At 34.3% G+C, this 20,189-nt stretch overlaps 1 protein-coding gene across 3 annotated transcripts; it reads right to left on the bottom strand.

Moving 5' to 3' along the window:
* Positions 1-7,117: 7,117 nt before the first annotated feature.
* LOC102583498 (uncharacterized) lies at positions 7,118-17,840 on the bottom strand. Of its 3 annotated transcripts, none has more exons than XM_015303446.1 (18): positions 17,770-17,840; positions 17,571-17,686; positions 15,140-17,483; positions 14,671-15,063; positions 13,490-14,593; positions 13,345-13,416; positions 13,160-13,273; positions 12,991-13,062; positions 12,741-12,917; positions 12,385-12,456; positions 12,180-12,308; positions 11,721-11,900; positions 11,394-11,567; positions 11,223-11,276; positions 9,531-11,117; positions 8,632-8,901; positions 7,816-8,376; positions 7,118-7,724 (listed from the first exon to the last, which is right to left on the bottom strand). In XM_015303446.1, exons 2-18 carry the CDS (start codon positions 17,682-17,684, stop codon positions 7,435-7,437), a joined length of 7,707 nt encoding a protein of 2,568 aa, XP_015158932.1. In that variant the 5' UTR covers positions 17,685-17,686; positions 17,770-17,840; the 3' UTR covers positions 7,118-7,434. The 3 variants fall into 3 exon arrangements, with proteins under 3 accessions (XP_015158932.1, XP_015158931.1, XP_006363436.2); XM_015303445.1 differs by having other exon boundaries at positions 9,531-11,114; positions 13,345-13,422; XM_006363374.2 differs by having other exon boundaries at positions 13,345-13,422.
* Positions 17,841-20,189: the final 2,349 nt, after the last annotated feature.

Here is a 20,189-nt window from a genome sequence, read left to right on the forward strand (position 1 = left end):
TCCCAAGGTTTCCAGCTTAACCAAACAATCTAAGATAAATCTCCAAGCTAGGAACATCATTAACTAATTCGAATCAACCTTAACGACACGACACCCCACTAGTTCTCATTAATTCAACGTTACACTCACACATCCCCAGGATACACCCAGACATTCACACGATTATTAATTGGTTGTGACGCACGTCCAGATTCCTTTTTACGAATCACCTCGTAAATTAGCTAGACCCTCGCACCAGCTAAGTTCTGACTTTCTTTTTCTCAACGATTTTTACGTTACACGAGTAGTTGTACTTAATAATTTCCACAACTCAGCCAACACTTTGCGCATATTAAGGTTTAAACACACACATTTATAGCACACAGATTCACCTCATAACATTCAAGCAATTACAACTTCATATCTGCAGTTAATTAAAACAGCAAAAATCACACAGTCCCAGTTATTTCAGGCAATAAAAAGCACACATTCACAGTTTCCAAACTACAATGCATAGACGATTTCAATTTATTAGTTAGTTCGTTCCATAGATGATCATTACTGGTCATTCATGCTTCTTATAGCCCCTAAGGCTAGATATCAATTGGAACCTTCCCAATTCCAATTACCTTGCTTGTGCTCCTTCAATCGTGACCACAACCTCCGGTTCACTTTGTTGAGATACCAATTGGAATCGGATGATACCAATTGGACTCAACTCATACCACAAGCGACACTTCGCACGAAAAGAGAGAATGAATGGAACAATTTCCTAGAATGCTTCCTAGCTTCATTAAGAATAGATGTGGACGTCAACACACAAATCTGCATGAGTCTAGTCCACATTTTGCTATTTTACGGGGAGATCGGAAACCTAGGCTCTGATACCAATTTGTCACGACTCAACCCACTGAATTGTGCGGGCACCCACTCTAACCCTAAGTAGGAGAATCCTCATATCCCAATAGTAAAGACATGCGAAAATTTAAAGAAAACAGAAATAAATATAGTACTTATAAGTTTATAAATAATACCATTAAACACACTTTTTGGTTTAACTTGTAAGTAATTTAAACAACTTCCATGAATCTAGTCTAAACAGGTACAAGAGCTACTAAGAGTACATATAGATAAGATAAATAAAGACACAGCTCCCACCATGCGGAAGGAAGAATAGAAGCTGCTGGAGAGTTCTTCGTCTTCACCTAATGAAACGTCACCAATCCTGCATCCAGACTATGTCAAAAGACATAGCAAGAGTAGTATCAATACAAAACACGCGTACTGGTAGGCATCATCGATCAACCCGACCCCCACCACATAATATAAAAAATCAACTGATAAGATCATGAAATAAACACTCACTTCTCTATTCTTGAAATACCCACATATACACTAGTACTCTGACTATTAACATCCTTCTCCATCAACCCACCTACCAGGTACTAGATCATAGCCTAACCATTCTAACACGTAGAGAAATTCCCCCAAGCATAACCACCAAAATTTCAACTAACCGTTCACGTCATACCCCTATTTCCTCGTCACATTTCCCCACCATAGTCACATAATACATTACATCAAGCTCCATTACACTAAGCCCAATCTCTCTTCCCAACGGAGAATCCACTAAACATACTTTATCACCTACGCTACTTTTACTTCTCATCATTACAACACCCAAACAACCTTACTATCCATTACTCGCCCCTCAAACACTTAACCCATTCACCATACCCAGCAAGTCCTATATGTATAAGTCAATAAACGATATAATCACATGTACAACGAACATATATAATATCATCAATATTTACAAACAACTATCAGTTTCACTTTCATATCTCATTAATAAGCTACATCATTGGTCCTATCATGGAACCCAATTCAATACAATTAGTTATGCCGGAACGTGGCAACCAATCCAAGTAAGTTATGTCGGAACGTGGCAACCAATCCAAGTTAGTTATGCTGGAACGTGGCAATCGATCTCATAGTTATGTCGGAATGTGGCAACCGATCCATTCAGCACATCACAAGTATATTCTCAAGATCATACATTTAAGTCATGATTTCATGTCAAAGAAAATTCACCCTTCTTATTCACAACAAGTGTGATCAACCATGCAACATTATCAACATACGTTATTTTGTCATACCTAGCCCTAGTTCATCATCTAAGGCTTCTTTCTAGGATTTAATCACAATTCATATTATTCTTCAATCAATCACCCCAATTTATGGTCTAGCATACGCTCATAAATCTAGTTCCATTTATGATTCCATATTCTTATTCTTGACACAATTCTATCCAAGATAGCAATTCTAGAAACCCTAACAAGTCATCAGTTTCTCTTCTCAAGGCATAACCCAATTACTTGATTTCAAGGAATTACCCCTAGAATTCCCTCGGTGCACGAACATCTACACATCAACCCTACCATTGATTTACATATATTACGTGGGAAGCACATATTTAAACTACTCAATTCATAAAACCTAGCCTACCTAGGCGCCAAGAAGTTGCACGAAGTTTTGACTTCGATTCGGGTTTCTCGGGCTTCGTGACGGTGGATTTATCCAAGAATTTGCAAGATTTCACCATCCTCACGCTAGAAGTCTCCTTCCCCTTCCTTTCCAAGCTTAGAGCAGCTTTTCTGAGGTTTTTAGGGTGTTTTACGACTTATTTAGGTATTTTAGGAAGATTGGGAAAATAGGATTTCTCGTAATTTACGTGTTGCCTCGCCTATCCCGCCCTGGCACTACCTTACCCCATTGTGGCGCCGCCGCCCCAGAGGCACCTGGACCGCTCTGGCGAGACAAGGCCCAGTAGTGTCCCGGATTTTTTCCTCTCCTAATTAACGACGGTTCTGGTCGTTACAGTTTTTCTCGAAAAATATTTATAAGTATAAAATTATATAAAAAGTTTCTTAGTTGATGAAATATCTTATAATTATGATGTCATATAGTAAGACATTTTGATTGCTTCACAATATTGTATAATGTAAAAATAATACAACCTAATATCTTTCAGCATGAATCGTTGGATGTATAAAATTCTCATTTGCTCCTAATTGTCATGTCATATCACATTAAAATTTTGATTTTTTTCAATAATAAATTTGTCAAACTCATTACTCGACTTATGCCTTATACATAGTTTTAAAAAAAATGTTATCATATGAATAATTGGATTACATTCTTATTTCATTAAAAAAATGCAATCAAATCCTAAATGAGTTTTTTATAAGTTAAATAAATAATTATAAAAAATAGAGTTTTAATATGACATGGCATGCCATAGAAGAGGAGCAGTGTTTTATCAAATCTCATTGTTTTTAGGGTAGAAATGAATACATCTTCACCTGAAATTATTTATCGTACTAATTAACCAAACTGCGTTTCGTGCGGTCATATTTTCCTATATTTAGTTGATGTAAAAGAAATTAAAAAAATTTAATATCAATATCTATCTCTCTCTCTCTCTCTCTCTCTCTCTCTCTATATATATATATATATATATATATATATATAACAAAAACCATAAAATTAAATTAGTTTCCAGATAAAAAAAGAGAATTATAATTTTGCCTTGAAGCAATACAAAGATATATTTTCATGCCAATTTTAAATACGTCGGTATCTCATTTTTTGGTGTTTTAAATTATTTATGCGATTTTACTAATAATTTCTTTATATAATATTATTTACGCTTATAAATTTATTTAACTATTTAAATTTAGATTTCATGATTTCTCTTACTTGTAATTTAACTTTTTCACAATTATTACTTTAAAATATGAGCATATCAATTAGTGCAATTAATAAAATTAATAGCCTAAACTTTTTATATATCCACACAAACATTTCATATGAAAAGTATAGAAAGTGTAATTCTAAATTCAAGAAAGGAAGTAGAAGTTATATTCAATTCACACATCTACTAATTAATTAATATTTTATAAAAAAAATTACATTAAAAGTAATAAATACACAAGAAAGCTAAAATATCAATTTTATATAGAAACTAAATAAATTTTGTAACCCAAACACTACATGAATATGAAGAAGTTAAAAGTGAATACCAATACAAAACACTATTCTATTAGGTCACGAACTCGTGCCCCATTCTCTCTATCTCATAAATCAATATGTGGATGAGTTTTGATTTTTAGTAAAGAATATGAAAAGTTAGGATAATAAATGATAATAATTGTGACTTTTATTCTTATAAACTGATAAAATAAAAGGAAAATAGGGAAAAAAAGATGAAAAAAAAATGTTTTTTCTCGCTAGTGCAATATTTTCTTATTTCTAACTTTAATCAATGTTCATCATGAAATGTAATAAATATAAATGAATATTGAGAATTCTTTCTGGAGAGTTACAACTTATCTTATTTTTTAATTGACTAATTATGTAAATATTTTTTAGATTTATAAAAATTAAGATAAAAAGATTAATCTCATAATCAAGAGAGTTAAAGGGATGGGTTTTTCTAAGCTATTTGAAAAGATATTCCATTAGACTACTCTAATTTAATAATTTCATTCTTTTGGGAGAAAATGAAAGATTTGAGGGATAAATATTTATGTCTTTATATTTACAATAAAGAATAGAAATAAGTGGAGTAGTAAAGTTTGAATTCTTACAATAAATAATAGAAATTAATGAAGGGGTAGTAATTGACACATTTTTTAATAGTAATAATAAATAGAAATATAGTGAAAATCATAACAACAAAAAAAATGAGAAAAAATAAATAAATAGGATCCTTGGCCAAAGAAAAAGGTTGGAGTGATATATATTTAGGTCTTTAAATCCACAACAAAGAATAAGAATATGTCGAATAATAAATTTTGAGATATTTAAGTTATATATATATATTTCATTCTTTATGGAGAAATGAAAGGTTGGAGTGATATATATTTAGGTCTTTAAATCCACAACAAAGAATAAGAATATGTCGAATAATAAATTTTGAGACATTTAAGTTTTTTATATATATATATTAATTTTTCATTCTTTATGGAGAAATGAAAGGTTGGAGTGATATATATTTAGGTCTTTAAATCCACAACAAAGAATAAGAATATGTCGAATATAAAATTTTTGAAACATTTAAGTTTTTACAATAAATAATATAAATGAATGGAGAGAGTAGTAATTGACACTTTAAATAATATTAATAAATTAAAATATAGTGAAATTTATCGAGAAAAAATGAGAAAAAAATAAATAAGATATTTGGTAAAGAGAGGTGCAAATGATAAGTTATTAATAGTGATATTGAGGAACTAATTCTTATATTTTTTTCCATTTTTTCTTAATTAATTCTTACATGCATTGGTTACATAGAAATAGGGAGAAACGAAAAAAGAGGAGGAAACTAAAAAGATAAGTTAAATATTGCATTAAATGTGAGAGTAAATAAAAAATTCGAAAATTTAAAAAGATGTATTCTAGTATAAAGTTAAAAGAGGTGTTGTTTCATTCAAGTTTTATATAAACATAAATTTATGACCTTTATATTGTCTTTTTTCTTTTTTGAAAATGAAAGTATTGATATAATATTTTTAGTTTCTTTAGTTTTTCTTAAGAATTATATAAATGCTCTAGTTTGTTGTCATTTTTTTTAAATTCATTGTTTGGATAACACTTTTTTAACAAGTTATCAAATTTTCGCTCTTTAAAATACTTCTAATTGTAATGTCGAATTTAGGAATGTACTTCAGCAGGCAAATAAACAGTAACTTCAAGTATATAATGTTCGTTTTAGGATGCTGCAAAAAGTTATCATAATAAAAATTCACAAGAACTAATCATAATTTTGCCTAATGAATTATGTATGTACAACTATAGTCATATAAAAAAAAAGATTGTTTTATCAAGTTCTCTTTCTCAGTCTTCTGATTTTCCTTACTTATCATTTTATTCTCTTTCCTTTACGTTTTTAAAATACAACTTCAAGAAAAAAGAGAAGGTAAGGAACTACAATTAAAAAAAAATTAAAGTATATTTTAAGTTTTTCAATAAGTACATAAATGGAAAATAGAGAAGAGGAAAGAAAAATTAAAGAGATAAAATTACTACAACAATAATTTTATTGTAAGACTCTACATCATCTTCTTCTAAAATTCACAATTTTCTCTACTTTCGTATCTTCCTTGGCTTTCTTCTTCATCCCTATAAGTGCAAATTAAGAATATACTTATATGAAATTGTTAGTTACTCCGTGAACTTAGTCAATTTAGTTTCAAAGATTAGTTAAATTGACTTAAAATAAATAAATAAATAATATCACATAAATTAAAGTAAAAAACGTATAATTTAAAAACTTAATAGAAGCATTCTTACTCATAATTTCTTTATGACTTTGTTGAAAGCAACCATATGATGTGATTATTAACATTTTCTTCCTCGCCCTAATGTATGATATGATGATGGAGAAGTGCAAGAATAACTTTGAATGAAAATTTTCTTGATACAAAATATGAATTTATATAGACAAAGAGGAGGAATACCTTAAGACATAAACTTACAAATTAAATTTTGAGGGTTATGAATATTATTAAGAGTATAAGTTGAGGATGTGTGAGTTATTAGTAGTTATTTTTTATTTTATTAAAGATATTAAATATATACTATAGTGATAGGTGAAAAGTTGAATAATTGAATGTGAAAACTTTTTAAGATATTAAAATAAAATAAATAAATAATGAAGGAAAAATAGTCAACAAAAAAATGAGAAAATAGATAAATATGAATGGATGTCATAAAGAGGTGTCATATCATCTTCTCTATGTTTCTCCTCTATATATATATAGATTCTTCTTTTACACGTTTCTTTTTTTATACATCTCTTAATAGAATATTAATTAGGAGGAATTTATTATTATTTATCCTTATTTATGTTTTAACATATGATAATAGTTACTCTATTTATGTGTCATAATCGAGATGTTTATAGTCTTCATAACAAATAAATACAAATTATAATTTGAGAAAACATAATTAATTTGTATTAAACTTAAAAAATTACAAATTAATTTGAGCTAACTATTATGGAAGACGTCACATTATAACCCATTGGCATTTCAGGACACTAACTACTTGGCTACAAAAACAAGATACCTTTTCTTCATAGCATTTCAAGTTGGCATAGTTTTAAACAACTTAGCCTATGAAGGTAATTGTTCCAAATTAAAGCTGGGAAATCTGGAAATTATCTGTGAGATTCGGTAATAAAATCCTTACATTCTTGTCAATCAATCTTTTACCAAAAAAATCAGAACAGTTACAATGTCAATCCCATGGAATAACATAAAAATGACATAATTACACAACCTATTTGTTCTCATGTAACAGAAGTATAGGCCATGAGATATGCAGCAATCATCAAACCAGGACAATCAAAACAGAAAAAAACTCACAAGATTTACACACATGTTTCTTCTATTTCCTTGGGAGGTCTTTCAAAGCAGGTCGTTTATCAGGCCTTAACGCAGTTACAGTGCCAATATCTCCTTTAACATTTGGAGCATTTTCTTTCATGTCAGCTATCTGAGTTAGTTTGTTAGGGGTTCCATGTATCAGAATGCTTCTGGCATTCTTCTTTTTCACAGTGGAGTTCAAGTGCTTGGCAAAAGATGTTTTAGCCACACCTGCTGCTGGGGTTAAAGCTACTTTCTTTTCAGCCAACTCATCCTTTTTCTCAAATATCAATGTACCTTCACCAGCAATGCCTAAATGACATGACAAATGCATAATTAGTATAGTCAAACCTAAATGTTCGAAATATATCAAACAAATCCAGCAGGTATCAGCCCTGTTTACCTTCCTCAATAAAGCTAATGCTTTCATGAGATTTAGAAGAAGGTGATAACACTGCTCCAGTTGATTCATGCTCCTTTTTATCAAAAGAATCCTCATCTTGTTGCTTAGCTGCACTTGACTTCTCTTGATCACTTACACGCTGAGGCTCTTCTGTGAATATTCCAGGCATGTCCATTTGTGTGGTGAGACCTGAATTGTTAACAATCGTAGGCGTGCTCTCATTTGATTCAAATATAACAAGTATGTCCCCCTCAGCAGCAAGATCATCTTCCTTAGTAACATGTTGACATTCATTTGTGAAAGCAGTAAACCCCTCAGTGCTCGAAGCATTTTCTACCGCATAATGTTCTATAAAGTGGATCTGCTCATCAGCAGGCAAAACTGTTGAATTGTTTTTTGTATATTCATCATCATTGGGAATATTCTCTAGGAAAGCGTTACTGATATTGCTCACTTCTATTTTTTGCACTTCCTCTCCCTTAGTCTCTTCTACTGTGATGATAATCGGTTCCTGACTTCTTAATGCAGTGGATTCAGCATCAAATTCAAGAATTCCACTTTCTGAAATTCATTACTAAGTAAGCAGTTTTAAATTTTGGAGAAAAATATTAATAAAACAAAATAATTCAAGATAATTGAAAGTTAAAGATCACAAAATCTTCATAAAGTTGCCTCTTAGGTTAAGAAATGGATACCCTGAGGTTACTAACCTCTATGTACAAATTTCATGCACAAAGAAAAATATTAATAAAACAAAACAATTCAAGATAACCTGAGGTTGCCACATTGTTGCTCATACAGACTTATTGAACTCACCAGCACTAACGGAAAAGCCATCAGTCTTCCTTGTCCTCTCCTGAGTTATGTTCTCAGTTTTGATGTCAGTTAAAAGAATGTTAGGTTGTTGGCAAACTGCATCACTTACAGCACCACTTTTTGCTGCTTCATCAGTGTTAATTAATTCGTCTTCAATAGATTCTTGATATGGTACTGGATGATTGTTTTCCTTGCCCTCAGCCAGAGCATCATCTTCTGTGACTTCCCCTTCCTCATGCAAGGGCTCAAACGGCCAGGCAGAATCAATTTCTGCATCATTGGCAGTCCAAATATCAGGCTTATGCATCTATTTAGGGACCTTGCAAAATAGAAAATGAGAAAAGTGTACGAGTAAAATCTATATTTCCTCAGTACTTTTAGGATTAGGAGCCAATCATTCTTAAGAACTACCTGATAATATCCGGTACTTCATTTGGTAATAATAATCCCGATAGCACTGCCACATTTCTTAACCATCAAAACCATATATCAGCAGATAAAGAGGGTGTTTTGATAAGCTTATAAGCCGGACAAATTGACTTATAAGCAATTTTTAGCTTATCTACGTGCTTGGTAAACATAAAAGTGTTTATAAACCTTGTGCAGTTGTGCTTCTAAACCATAAGCTATTTATCCCCCAGCTTATAAGTTTCATCTTACAAGCACTTTCATTTGATCAAATATTTTAATATTTTATCCTTAATATTTTTTAATTTCCTCTATATAGTGTTCCAAGAAACTGATTTCAAATGTTTCAAGCATCTGAAGACATAGTTTCTTATTCTTCCACCTGCACTTCATTTAACCATTCCAAATTCATAATTGTACCATTCAAGAATTCATTATATTATATACTCAGACTTGCAAATTAATCACACAACATCGAAAATGAATATTACCTTTCTGTGTCTCCAGCTCTGTCTGTCTGGGAACATTGTCATCGTTTGTTTGAAACCAATGAAGTGTAGCTTCACCTGTATCATCAGTTATTTCATTTAAAAATTGACGATCTCCGTGCTGTTCAAAATTTTGTTCCCGAGTGTTAAGGAGCTTAACACCATCTAGATACTTGAAGATATCTTCCTCACAACCAGGACTTTCCTCAAACTGTAGTGGACGTGTACCTTTTGATGGTGTAGGAAACAGAGGCCCTCCTTCAAATTGTTCAATCTCTTTGGAGAAATGAGATCTTTTTGTTCTATCAGAACCTCCACTAATAATCTCTACAGTAAGTGGTTCACCAGAAAATTCAAACCCTTGCTTAGGCTGCTTACCAGCCATTTCAGAAATCATTGCAATCATTGCTGTCTTCAATTGACAACTAGAAGCTTCACCCAATCTGGAAGGGCTTGCTTCTTTGATTGGGGTGGCAAACTGCAGTCTCAAGTGATCTTCAGTACCATCATTAAAAGCATCAGATGTGTTAATGTTCTCGAAACTGCTCTTATCGATCTCCGTCAACATTTGTTGTTCAGAAAATCCAATATCATCATATGTAGGCTCTGAAATAGGAGAAGCACTTTCGTTTGGACTGCTCTGATTGATCTCCGGCACCATTTGCTGTTCAGAAAATCCAATATCATCGCATGTAGGCTCTGAAATAACAGGAGAAGTGCTTTCATTTGCAATTCCAACATAAATATCTTCTTCAAGACCTCTAGAGACATCTCCTCTTAGCAACAAATTCCTGTCAGCCACTGTTTCCTCAATTTTGTGTTCCTCTATGTCAACAATTTCATGAAAACAGATTTCATGTATTGTATTCACCTCTGTGTCTCTAACCATTTCTCCTGACATTGCAACATCTGCTGTCTTAGGTTCTTGAGGAGAAAATAACAACAAATCCCTGTCAGCCACTGTTTCCTCGATTTTTTGTTCCTCTATGTCAACAATTTCCTCAACACAGCTTTCATGTCTTGTAGTCATCTCTGTGTCTCCAACCATTTCTCCTGACGTTGCAACATCTGCTTTCTTAGTGTCTTGAGAGAAAAACTCATTATTCTGCAATGGAGTCATGTTTTTAGCTGACATTCCAGACAACATATTACACTGACCTTCATTGTTCTCTTCTTCAAGAGTACTGGATTCTTTCATGCACTCAGCAGTTTCTTTGATCTTAGGTTTTTGAGAAGAAAGCTCATCCTTGCGAAATGGAGTCATGCTTTTAGCTGATGTTGCAGAGAGCATATTACCCTGACCGTCATTGTTCTCTTCTTCAACAGCACTGGATTCTTTCATCCACTCAACAGTTTCTTTGATCTTCTCAACTTTATTCTGTTCTTCAGAATGTTTAGAATCTATGCTCTCAGGCTCTTCCAGATCCATAGCACTTGGATGTGCAACTGGAAAGACTTTGTTACGAGAGAGACCTTGAACATTGCCAGACATAAAAAGTTTCTTGTTTTCTGTCATCCTTGGAGTTCCATCCATTTGATCCATAGACTGGGTAATGTTGGCTGAAGCAAAAGGCATTATCAATTGATCTTCTGCGCATCAGGAATTAACACTATTAATGCACAATAAAGCAGCAAATAGAAGATGAAGTCAGTCAAATTTAGTTTATACAGTCAGGGAGATAGTTCTGGACTAACCTTGTTCATTTTCATCACCAAAGTTGAAAGCAGTGATATGCGAAGTCTCAGGAGCTACAAGAAATAAGGCTTTGATGTTAGTACAAGAAGCTTAAACAGAAACAAACTAATTTCATGTGTGAACACTCAGCTTGTGTAAATCCATTATGACTAAAATGGATAATTTACTACCTTGGTCGACTCCAATAGACCCGGCTTCAGATTCACTGTGATCTCTTTCCACTCCACTGCAAATATAAGATTGCATTTCATGACTTAGGCTAAACTTTCCTTTGGTAGAAGTAGTCTCTTGGTTAGTGCATTTCACAGAGACTGGTGAGGCAAATGAAGTCCTTACTTGTTCCACTGTTACAATAGACATCCCTTAGCAAATCTTAGAAACCGAAAAGAAAAGAGGACGGGAAAGAAGAACGAAGGGAACAACTGAAAATCCAGCAGGAAGGCAGAAACTGGTTATTCAAAAGAGACCATGTCAAAAAAAGGAATTTCAGAACCAACCTTGCTTGTTCTCAATCAAACTCCTGACAGATTCACTTAAATTTTCTTTTCCGCTTGAGCCAAGTCCTCTAGCGGTCATTGCTTCTCCACTCAATTGATTTTGAAAAAGGTAGTGCAGGTCTCCAACAGATTGTGAAACAACAGAGGGCGTAGCAAACAAACCTTTAAGATCTTCCCCCACTGCATCAAGTTGAAGAGTTGGACATGTTTATTGAATTTTACAAAACAATTACCATTACCAGCAGATGATGCAGCTGTATGTCAAAAGATACTTACGAAGTGATAAGTGAATATGGTCAAAGTAAGAGAAAATTGATGGTTTAAAACGAAAAAGGGGCAAAAGAGATCTACTGGCTTGTTAATGAACAACCTAAATTTTGAAATCCTACAGATTCAACTAAGAATATAAACTAAGCAATAAAATGCCTCGGAAATCATAATTAAGGAAGAAAGACTAACTGTTCTCATTTTCATGGAAACTGTGTTGGTATTGACTGCTTGTCTCATTAATCGCAATACTAGTTGCTATATCTACCTTGCTGCTTTTACCACCAAATGGTGTGGCAAACAATCTTTTCAGATACTCTCCTGTAACATAGCACAACAAGCTGTAAGTAACATATACTCTTCGGGGAAGAAGAAGAAGAAGAAGTCTAGAACTAACCTTGGCCATGTTCACCACAATCACGGACAGAATTTTGGAGACTTGATGTATCATTACCACTAATAGGAGAAACTGCAAAAAACACAAGGCAAAATGCCGAACAAAAAATTGATTTACAGCAATAAATTACAAAAAGTAAAAATGTAACATGAAGCACTTTGCAGCTAGCCTTGCCCCTCTCTGTTGAGACCCTCGTCCCTTGAATCACCATCCAAAGAAGCTTTCTTTTCTTCTTTAGAATGTGAAACATAACCAGGAGTGGCAAACAAATTTTTTAACTCTTTGCCTGTTGCATCATGAAGGGTATAGAAATGAGCAAATTGCAAAGAACAGGAGTAAGAAAACCTCAAAGCTACCTTGCTTCTCTTCATCACAGTCCTCTGATGGAGTTACATGTAATGTGATGTGCTCATTTTCATGGAAACTGTGCTGGCACTGACTGCTTGTCTCATTAATCGCACTACTAGTTGCTATATCTACCTTGCTGCATTTACTACCAAATGGTGTGGCAAACAATCTTTTCAGATACTCTCCTGTAACATAGCATAACGAGCTGTAAGTAGCATATACCCTTCAGAGAAGAAGAAAAAGAAGTCTAGGACTAACCTTGGCCATGTTCACCACAGTCACGGACAGAACTTTGGAGACTTGATGTATCATTACCACTAATAGGTGAAACTGCAGAAGTCACAAGGCAAAATGCCGAACAAAAATTTGATTTACAGCAATAAATTACAAAAAGTAAAAATGTAACAAGAAGCACTTTGCAGCTAACCTTGCCCCTCTCTGTTGAGACCCTCGTCCCTTGAATCACCATCCAAAAAGGCTTTCTTTTCTTTAGAATGTGAAACATAACCAGGAGTGGCAAACAAAAATTTTAACTCTTCGCCTGTTGCATCAAAAAGGGTATAGAAATGAGCAAATTGCAAAGAACAGGAGGTAAGAAAACCTCAAAACTACCTTGCTTCTCTTCATCACTGTCCTCTAATGGAGTTACATGTAATGTGATGCCATCACCAAGAATACCAGGTTCTGCAACTAAAAGAGATGGTCAATGTATTATGAAATTCATAGAATCGGTAAGTAATGAAAAAACGTTGCTTACCTTGAAGATCTAGAACTGCTTTTATGGGACTTGAAACGGTTTTCTCGGAAGCAGCCATCTCCAAGTTTCCACATTCTTCTGCATGAATCTCACCTTGACTTGTGAAGGTTGGTGCATCTAGATCATAATTAGCTTCCACTAGATCAGATTCAGCGTCTGCTTGTTCCATAGGACCAGATTCAGCTTCTGCTTCAGAAATTTTGCCTTCCATCTCATTGCTATGATTGAAACAACCTAGATTATCCAACAAAACATTACTAGACAACCCCGCATCCAACTCTTTTGCATAGTCCGTTGCAGTTAGCTCTTGTTCACCATAATTCACACCAACAGAAACAATACATCGAGTCTCTGATGGTTCTTTAAAACCAGAACCAAGCTTCTCTTCCATATTATCACTCTGGTTTACTGAACAGTTATCAAGAACTTCCTTAGATGATCCTGAGTCAAATTCTTCTGCAGTATCTGCTGCAATTGCACCATGCTCCAGTTTGTCAGAAGTTATGTCATTTCGAACTGCATCATCAGCCAAAACAGAACTAGGACATAGGCCTTTGCTTTCAGGCTCCTGTTCACTATAAGTTACCCCCTCCGTAACAATACATCCAGTCTCTGATTGTTCTTTCAAGCCAGCATCAAAGTGCTGTTCCATATTATCAAGAACTTCATTAAATGAACCCGTGTCAACTTCTTCGGCATTATCTGCCTCAACTGTTCCATGCTCCTGTTTGTTAGAAATTATGTCATTTGGAACTGCATCATTAGCCAAAGCAGAACCAGGATATAGGACTTTGCTTGCAGGCTCCTGTTCACCATGACTTACTCCTTCAGTAACAACACATCCAGTCTCCGATTGTTCTTTAAAGCCAGAATCAAGGTTTTCTTCCATATTTTCACTCTGGCTTGGTGAACAATTATCAAGAACTTCATCAGACAACCCTTCTGCATTATGTGCTGCTATTGAACCATGCTCCTGTTTGTCAGAAGTTATTTCATTTGGAACAGCATCATCAGCCAAAATTGGACTAGGACATATATCTTTGCCTGCAGGCGCCTCATGATCACACTGCAAAAGTTCCTCAACTAGGTTCTCCTTGGGTGTAGCTGCAAATGCGAAATAATGAATTAGCACTCTTCACAAAAAAAAGGCAAAATGTTAACTTATTACTAGATAGACTAACCATTGGAGTTGAATGAATCACTGAATGGTTCAGTTATGGAATTATTTTCAGATGGGGAAGCATTTGCATCAACAAGTGGTCCTTCCTCAATCAATTTGTCAGCTAGGGGGCTTGACTCAGCAGCTGCATCATCCTTACTTCCAGAATCAAAGATCTCTCCCATATTATTACTCTGGCTTAGTGAACAATTATCAAAAACGTCATTAGATAATCCTGTGACAAATTCTTCTACATTATCTACTACTGTTGCACCAGGCTCCTGTTTGTCAAAATTTAGGTCATTTGGAACTGCATCATCAGCCAAAACAGAACTAGGACATAGGCCTTTGCTTGCAGGCTGCTCCTCGTGGTCAACCTGCAAAAGCTCCCCAACTAGGTTTTCCTCAGGTCTAGCTGAAAATACGAAATAATGAATTAGCACTCTTCACAAGACAATGCATAATATTAACCTGAGTCCAGATACACTTACCGTCAGAGTTGGATGGATCACTGAATGGAAGAGATTTCGATGAGGATTTATTTTCATATGGAGAAGAATTTGCATCTACAAGTGGTCCTTCTTCAGTTAATTTGTCAGCTAGGATGCTCGACTCAGCAGTTGTGTCATCCTTGGTGCCAGCGAGAACTATATTGACATCATCTGGAACAGCATCTAGCTCATTCACAGATGATCTTGAGAAGCTCATTGTACCTCCTGACCCTGAGATATTACAATCTTTATTGTCAGGTTCTCTGACTATTTCCATGTCCTCAGGCATGAGTACTTCTACTTCAACATTTGATCTTTTAAGTCGACCCTGCTGCTTCTTCCCTGCAGTACTTGTCTTTTTAACAACTGATGCCTTGACACTTGCCTTTGAACTCTTTATGGACTGTTTCGCCGAGTCTAAATCTTGAAGGGTGAACTTGTTGGTAGAATCTTTATCTTGAACAGTGCAATTTCTCTTTGTCAGCTTATTCTCACCCTTTTCCTTCTTATCATCTGAAACTGCTGCAAGTGTATGCCTAGAAGCACTCCTTCCAGAACGTCTCCTCTCTTCTTTTACCACAGAAGTTTCTTCTTGCACTGATCTGTCCAATATCTTGGTGTCTACATTTGCATTAGCAACATTCCTTCTTGACAATCTCCTCTCTTCTAATTTATTTTCAGCAATATCATGTTTAGCAAGTACAGGATCTCCCATTTGTTTAGCAAGCCTTTTAGACCGCTTTGAAATCTTCTGGGGTTCTTCTTTTGTCCTTTTACTTCCAATCTCACCATCATTAGCATTTAAGGTTTTTTTCTCCTTTACAACCACAACTTCATCACTTCTTACTTTCTCCAAAGAAGGAACAACAGATTTGCGCCTATTACTTCTGATAGGAACTTCTCCAGTTTGAAGAACCACTTCAAGAGTCCCTTGAGATTCAGTTGGTCCATCTATTTTATTTTCAGCAATATCATCTTTGGCCAATACTGAATCTTCCACTTGTGTAGCAAGCCTTTTTGACCGCTTCAATGCCTTCTGGGGTTCTTCTGGTTCTTCTTCTGTGACTTTTTGCCTTACCTCATCATCATTAGCATTTAAGAAATTTCTTTTCTCCTTCTTGGCCGCAACTTCATCACCTCTCAATTTCTCCAAAGGCAAAACAGATTTGCGCCTATCACATCCTCTAGGAGGAACTTCTACAGGTTCTTCAAGTTGAAGAACCACTTCATGTTTCCCCTTCGATTCAACAATTTTGGTTCCACTTTCCGATGTTGAAGCTACTACAGTTGAGCTAAACTGATTTCTTGTCCTACCCCTAGTAACCATCTTTTCTTTAGTAATATCATCACTGAACCTTGATCCCTTATCCTTATTAGCTATCCTTCCAGACCTCTTCAAAGCCTTTTCGGGTGCCTCCACAACACTATTCTGCCGAGACCCTCTTATGATTACTCTGACTTCATCTTTGACAGCTTCAACTAAAGATTCAACAAATTCAGTACAAAGCAATTCCTCACTTGTCTCAATGGCTTTCTTACCCCTAGTCCGGTTCCTTTTGTTACTGACATTATCCTCAACTGGTTTCAAGTTCCGAGACCTTGTAACCCGAGCTGGCTTCTCCGCAACCTCCTCCCTTACTTCAGCATCAACCTCAATTTGAACAGGCAAGGTCTGATTATGAGCCATAGATTTTCTTCTCGTTACTCTTTTCGGCTCCTTGGCTTTTGTTTCAGACTTTGTGCACTCATCCATGTGACCACCACTAATGAATGTCACTTTCTTGTCCCTCTTCTCTTCCCTATCAATTACCTTTTCACTTCCGTCCATATTCGGCTCCTCTTGGGAATCCTCTACACTCTCTTTAACATTTTTTCGACTTCTTACTCTTCTACTCATCCGTACACCATCATTCGCTCCCTCATTTTCTTCCCTCTTTTCCTGTATAATAACTACTTCCTTGTTCTTCAATGTTCTTTTTGTGGTCACTCCAACTTCATCCATACTCTTATTCACTGAAATTACACTATCTTTCACCTGCCTTGTCCTTCCCTTTTTCTCAGTAACACCATCTTCTATATTCACTCCCTGTGACCTAGTAACCCTAACTGGACTATCCAAAATGCCTACTTTTAACCCGTCACTCCTAACATTCAAATTGTTCTTGTACAACATTGTCTTCCGCCTCTCTCCCCTTTTCACTTGAGCCGATCTCGTAAACTCAATAACTTCATTATCAGGACTAAACTTCACTTTCTTTACCTTCCTATTAACAACATCAGACTCATTCACATCCAACATCTTTAAACATGATCGCCCTCGAGTTAAGGGTTTTTCATCATTTACCTAAACATTAACGACAAATTTAACCAAAAAGACAGAAAATTTCTTGAAACTCAGATAATAAATAAAGAAATTAAGATTACTCATTACCTTAAGAAGTGAAGAAAGCTTGTCGGCCATTTCCAAATTGGTTAAATTTGCAGGAATTCCATGTTCTTTGCATAATGCTTGTAGTTGTTTCCTTTTCATATTTTCCAAATCCATCTCTGCAATTTTTCATTCAACAATCAGAAAAAATGGAAAAGAAAGAATCAAAAGTAAAAAGAAAAAATTGGCAGGAAGATCATACCTGAGATAGAGAATTTTGGTTTTCGTTGTGAAAAATTTGAAATTTGGAGCACTGTTTGAATTTAATTGAAGGGATAAGGGTTTGAAATTTGAATTTGAGGGATTTCCCGCTTCTTAACGAACCCGACCCGATCACGTGCAGGAAAGCGTGTTTGGGAATTTTCCGATGGAGAGTACAAAATAAAGGAGCTTTCTTTTATATTTTTAATTTTACTTTTACGTTTTGTTTGGATAGTTGTTACTCGTTGCATTTTATTGTATTGTTAATTTAAATACAATATTTATTTTGATTGTTGCTTAAGTTTTATTGTGTTAAATCGTTTAAATCATTGTTAGGTAATGACAAAAAGATTCACTTTATATTACGGATCGATTTGGTGTGATCGCGTCTTTACCTTAATATTTTCTTCTCATTTTATCTTTATTTATTATTTAATTATAATTATATTTCATCTTTTACACTACATTTTCATAGTAGCTCTATCACGTACCTTACATCTTTTTTAGATTTATCATTCAAATTATGAATGTGTGCTATTTTATAATAATGAAAAATGATACAATCTATCCAAATATTATAACTATTAAAAGACGAAATGGCCTAATGGACCCTCGTACTTGTACGCGTTTGTATTATGAATTCTTCTACTTAACTCTTTATCAACTGAACCCTTAGACTCAATCCAAATAAGATTTTTAAACTCCTCTTATCATGTGTGTAGTTCACTCTCCCTTAAATTGATAACATGTCAAATCCATATCACTTATATCAATAACATGTCATAATTATCTTTATTAACTATTTAAAATTTATTAACCAAAATTATTTAATAAAAAGTAAGACAATAAAATTTAAATTTATTCCTTAAAATAAAATTTTGAAACTCCTACATCTTCTCCCCCATTCCCACCTTAACATAAACAAAATATACCGGAGAAACTCTTGCCGGCAAGACTACCTATACTCTTTTCCTCACCCGTCTTTCATCTCAGCCGTACACCCTCGCTATTTTCCTTTCATCCTCCTTCAACCATCACAAAACTACCAACCTAAGCCGCCGCCCCTGCCGCACCACCAGATCTGGCCGAAATCTCTTCGTTGTCGTAACTAGATCCTCCTACCCTCACCGTCTCTCTCACTCTACTGCGAACTAGTTTTCTCCGACAAGCACCACCACCATCGACCTCTCCCTCTAGCGGCGAATCAATGGACTCAAAGAGGTTTCAATACCAAGATCTCTTAAAGATGATGACAAGAGTATGGAAAGAAAAAAAAAGGGTCGGGCATATTGGAGATGACTGCAATTGAAGGCGGAGTGAGTGAAGAAGATGGAGACTTTTTAATTAATTTTAAAATTTTTGTATTATTTTATTCTTTTACTAATATTTTTAAAACTGAAATATAGTACTCACTCGCCTTAAGGAGCGTGAAGTCACACTTTCACCAACTCAGCCATCTTAAAGACACATAAGCATGGTCAATGATCAGAGGGGTTCGATAAATTGTATTTTATTGAGTTTAAGGGTCCAGATGACAAATGAGTAAGTAGAAGGGTTCAAAATATAAACGGATACAAGTACAAGGGTCCACTAGACCATTTCACCTTACTAAAATAATACAATACAATGCAATAAAATACATTATGAGACGATACGTAACAAACTATCTAAACAAATACAAACAGACTTGTAGAGTAAAGTTCAGGTTTGGTGTGCATTTAATTAAATTTTACAAATTTGGGGATCCAAAGCATTCTTTTCATGACGATCCGAACCTTATGTCTCTTATCCAATCTCATCCGTCTAACTTTCTTTAAACCAACCGCCATACAGTGCTCTAAGCATACGTTACACATTTATTTTGATTATCACTTAAATTTTATTGTAATGTAATGTTTAAAGTCATTGTTAAATAATGACAAGGACTCATTTTATGTAATGACCTATTTGATGCAAATACTTCGTTACTTTAACATTTTTTTTATTTTGTCTTTATTTATTATATTTAATACTCCATTTGTTTAATAATAGTTGTGCATTATTGACTTGACACATTCGTTACTCACTCTTATTAAAAGTAACTCATTTGAAAAATAAAGTATTTAATAGTAAGGATAAAATAGACACAAGATGGTAAATTACTCTTTGATTTTATAAACAGGAAAAGTATTGTTGGACATCCTAAAATAATATAGTGAATAACTATTGTTGAACAAAGGAAATAATCATATTTCATTTTTTATCCTACTTTTTCATAGTAGTTCTACCATGTACCTTACTTTTCTTGTAGGTTTATCATTTAAATTATGAATATGTGACATTATGTAACGGTGGAGAACGATACAATCTATCCAACATTATACTCAATCAAAATAATACAATTTAATAAATTGTGAAACAAAAAAAAAAAAAAAAAAAAAT

This window comes from Solanum tuberosum, unplaced genomic scaffold (assembly GCF_000226075.1).
Source record: "Solanum tuberosum cultivar DM 1-3 516 R44 unplaced genomic scaffold, SolTub_3.0 scf00434, whole genome shotgun sequence".
Lineage (NCBI taxonomy): Eukaryota > Viridiplantae > Streptophyta > Magnoliopsida > Solanales > Solanaceae > Solanum > Solanum tuberosum.

Coding starts and splice junctions, on each gene's coding strand:
- LOC102583498 (XM_006363374.2), bottom strand. CDS start 17,684: ATGGATTTGGAAAATATGAAAAGGAAACAACTACAAGCATTATGCAAA. Junction 13,274..13,344: donor CAGTGATGAAGAGAAGCAAG/GTAGTTTTGAGG, acceptor TTGATGCAACAG/GCGAAGAGTTAAAATTTTTG. Junction 8,902..9,530: donor AGAGCTGGAGACACAGAAAG/GTAATATTCATT, acceptor CCAATGATGCAG/AAATTGATTCTGCCTGGCCG.